This window comes from Hibiscus syriacus, unplaced genomic scaffold, assembly GCF_006381635.1.
Source record: "Hibiscus syriacus cultivar Baekdansim isolate YM2019G1 unplaced genomic scaffold, ASM638163v2 tig00110332_pilon, whole genome shotgun sequence".
NCBI classification, from domain to species: domain Eukaryota; kingdom Viridiplantae; phylum Streptophyta; class Magnoliopsida; order Malvales; family Malvaceae; genus Hibiscus; species Hibiscus syriacus.
Window position 1 is genome coordinate 9,927,277 of NW_024062688.1, and position 3,828 is coordinate 9,931,104.

Genomic DNA, 3,828 nt, shown 5'->3' on the forward strand with positions numbered 1-3,828 from the left:
TCAAATCTAATTCTAAAGAAAATATTACACGAACAGAGAAAACATACAACAATAGTAAAAAAAAAGCACACTCCATAATTAATAGAAAATGAGAAAATTAGTTAAAAATAAGCATAAATCTTTAAACATATAAAAATTAAAAATTAAAAAGACAAAAATGAAAAAAAAATATAATAAGAATTACAATAAAACATAAATGACTAATTTTATCTGTGTTTAATTGCATTAATTTTGTCCCTTGAACTAAATTTTATATATGCTAAATGTGAGATCTTTATAATTGGGTTATTGATATGCGGTGTAAAATCATTAGAGGGATTTCTAGATTTCAGTTGGACACTCCCCTGTAGATGTTTCCTTAGAAACCATAAATCTCATTGAAAAGATTTGTTTTAGCCTTATTGATAAAATTATAGACAAGTTAAATCTTTAGGCTAATAGACACCTTAGTTTTACTGATAGATTGTAGTTTATTAAGACTGTCTTATTCAGTATATCTAATTATTGGTGCAGGCAAATGATTTTACCTCAAGTTATTATAAAGCGAATTGAACAGTTGTGTTCTCAGTTCTTCTGAAAAAGATCTGATGTTGCTGCTAGCGGTGTCCGAGTCAATTAGAAATAGATTTTTTTTGAGGTTTGAGGGTAGACTTGGTATCAGAGATATAGATGGTTGGAATAAAGCTTGCATTTTACAATTGATCAAGAACAGGAGAGGACTTTTTTTGGGTGACCTGGATCAAAGAATAGAAGAGGACATATTGGGATTCCCATCAATATTAGATGGAGCTTTAAGAAGACCTTGAAACTAAGGCTAATTGGGTTTGGGATAAGCTAAGGGTTAAAAGGCCTAAAGTCCCATGGCACAATCTTGAGTGGTTCGCGGGACAAATTTCCAAGCCCAACATTCTCGGTAGACTGCCTGGCACTCTGGCTTCTGTAGCAATATGGTTGAAACCATGGATCATTTATTTAATTTTTTTATTGTGTTTTTGCCAAAGAATTATGGGTGGACAAAGTTGATCCTTTTTTTTTTCTTAAACAAAAAAAACACTCATCTCCTCCCAATATGTGTTTATATCTTTTAGTTCTCTCTTATATTTTTCTAGTATTCTTAAAAGTTATTACTAATATTATTATATGTATATGCATACAAGGACAAATTCACATTGATGAATGGGGTCTCAATTAGCACCCATTTTTTTTAAAAGATTTATAATTATCATATAAAAATATTAAAAAAACTAACATCAATTTAAAAGAATATCAACACTATATAAAAAAATAAATATTATATTTGAATTTTCTAAAATTTGAAATTCCAATCTAATTGTTTTCATTTGTTCGCATATACACAATCATGATCAAAGTTAAAATTTTAAATGAAACAAACCATTCAACAAATCACGCATTCAACATTATCGAATTGTATTAACATCCTGTCTATGTTTATCAAGTGTCCATTGGTCAGGTATTGTCTTTTTATCAAGTATGAAAATTAGATAATCACATATTTTTCTAATATTGAATTCAACATTATAGATAATCAAAGGAAAAAACTATACTGCAACAAAAAATAAAGCACAAAATCAGGTGGATAAAACTGATTGTTATTCGAATGAAGCAAAGTTTTTAGAGATTGAAATTTTGAATTGCAAACCAAAATCTTTTGAGAACAGTTTAATTAAGAAGTGCCTCTAGCTAATGAGAATAGAGAACACACCACCACAACCTGGAAGCTGGGAATGACCCAAATGTCGCCGGAAAGCGAGGCTAAAGCATCCGAGCCTTCTAAACCTTTTTAGCCTTCAAGGGACCTTTGGGAATTTTACTCAGAACCTTGGTGTCAAAAACTGCATATTGCTTTTTTATCTCCATCATTGCCCTCTCTGCAAAAGGATCAACCTTGTCCTCATACTTCTCGTACAAAACAGGTACCGTATGCAGCAACACGAAAGCTGATTTCCATAGAGAAGATACAGAAAACTTCAATTCGATATTGTATCAAAAATTGACTTAGTACTAAAAACAAGAGACTGGTATCATTACATATGTAGAACAAGGTTAAGAAGTTGCACCAGCTCCCCACAATGGAAAGGAACCAGAAAGCAGCCACAACCTGAAATAAAAAAAAGGAAGGATAGCATTGCTGCATTCATTAACACAATCAAACTGAACTTTAGATAAAGCATTATTGAAATCGAAAGTAAACATACAATCAGAAAATTCTTCGGATTTCTTCCGGAGGCTATATCCCGGAGCAGCTTCAATGCCTGGTTAAGTTGAATTGTCAGAGCAGATGCAATTTGAAAGAATGGCTCCTCTGGCAAATTAACTTTTGGAATGTGAGGTGGAGTCCTACGAAGAAAAGGGTTAGATTATATTCTTTAATAAGTCACACAACACAATATCTTAGACTTGGTAACCAAATTAAGTAAATTTACTGCAAATTGGTTACAACTTACTTGTGGATAAAGGTATGAATGTTGGACCAGAGGAACAACAATGCAAGAGCGAGTATCGAGATGTGACAGAGTAGAGTGAGTAGGTGATATTCAATCAACTCAAAAAGGACCCAGATTGCAGTTGCTCCACCCAGAATACCAGCCGAAATCTTCTTATTCCTCCACAAGAACATATCAGCAGCTGCACCAAATAATTCCAAATTTCCATAACAAATATAAGAATCAATAAAGACTAAAAAAGGAACTCAGGCCTTGCATTTTCTTAGCTACCAAACAGATCATGAAGTGTGAAATAAAATGCAGATCTATTAATCTTCCATCAGAGTAACGTTTCTGAATCATTCAAAAACTAACTGCATGGTAATTTTCACTCACGTCTCCATCAACTTCATAAAAACAAAACTAACAACACAAAACCCGGATCTCATAACTTGAACAAAAAAAAGAAAGAAAAATGAAAAGAAAAGTGAAAGAGGGGTTTAAGATTACGTACGCTTTCCTCCACCAAGAACATGGTGAACAGATCTCTCCCTTCCAAACAGCCTATAAATCTTAGCTTTAACGGAGCTAGGAGAAGTGGATTTCTCATGATCCGAATCAGAATCCGAAGAAGAAGACGAATCATGGCCGTGAATCTTCTCGCTGATCTTCTCCATCATCGATTCCACCGTCGATTGCTTACTCTCCGTTTCCTCCGCCATTGGCAAAGAAGAGTGAAAAGAACTCAAACCAGTGCCCTAAAACGACGGCTTCTTTGTTTACGATATTTATGGTGTCCGAACAGTATACTGTGAGTAGGAGTATAGGGTTTTATGAAGACGATATTTAAACCTTAAATGAGAGTGAGTCTAAGGTTTGGAGCCAAACCTAATGGTTCGGAGAGAATTTGAAAAAGTTGTTGGATGCGAGGGCTTAAGTGGGGTCTAGAAATGGGGACGGTGCGTTTTTCGAAAAGTTCAGCTTATTAGGACACGTGGTTATCATTTAGTGGGACGATGGGGTGGCATTTGAAAGATGTCTGTTTTTCAGTGGTCGCTTTGGATTACGGATTGGGCTCAACGTTAGCTAACGATGAAGCTTTATAATTTTTTAGGCTAAAATACATATATAATCACTCAACTATCTTATTTATCTTATTTTGATCATTTAACTTTTAAATATTTCGATTTAATAATTCAACTTTAAAAATTGATTTTTTTATTACAAACGAAAAAGGCTAAGGAAGCTTATGACTAATTAAAAAAAACAATGATTTTTTTATCATTCTACCGTTTCCCCTGTAATTTTAAAGTGACGTGGCATTTTTAAATTAATTCTAGAACTTCTATGTAGACAACTAATAAATATTTAATTAATATTATTT

The 3,828-nt window shown here is 33.2% G+C and overlaps 1 protein-coding gene across 1 annotated transcript; it reads right to left on the reverse strand.

Moving 5' to 3' along the window:
- Positions 1-1,577: 1,577 nt before the first annotated feature.
- On the reverse strand, positions 1,578-3,270 carry LOC120119167 (reticulon-like protein B5). Its single transcript, XM_039139043.1, has 5 exons — positions 2,959-3,270; positions 2,466-2,646; positions 2,217-2,358; positions 2,050-2,119; positions 1,578-1,958 (listed from the first exon to the last, which is right to left on the reverse strand). Exons 1-5 carry the CDS (start codon positions 3,164-3,166, stop codon positions 1,792-1,794), a joined length of 768 nt encoding a protein of 255 aa, XP_038994974.1. The 5' UTR covers positions 3,167-3,270; the 3' UTR covers positions 1,578-1,791.
- Between the last annotated feature and the right edge of the window lie 558 nt (positions 3,271-3,828).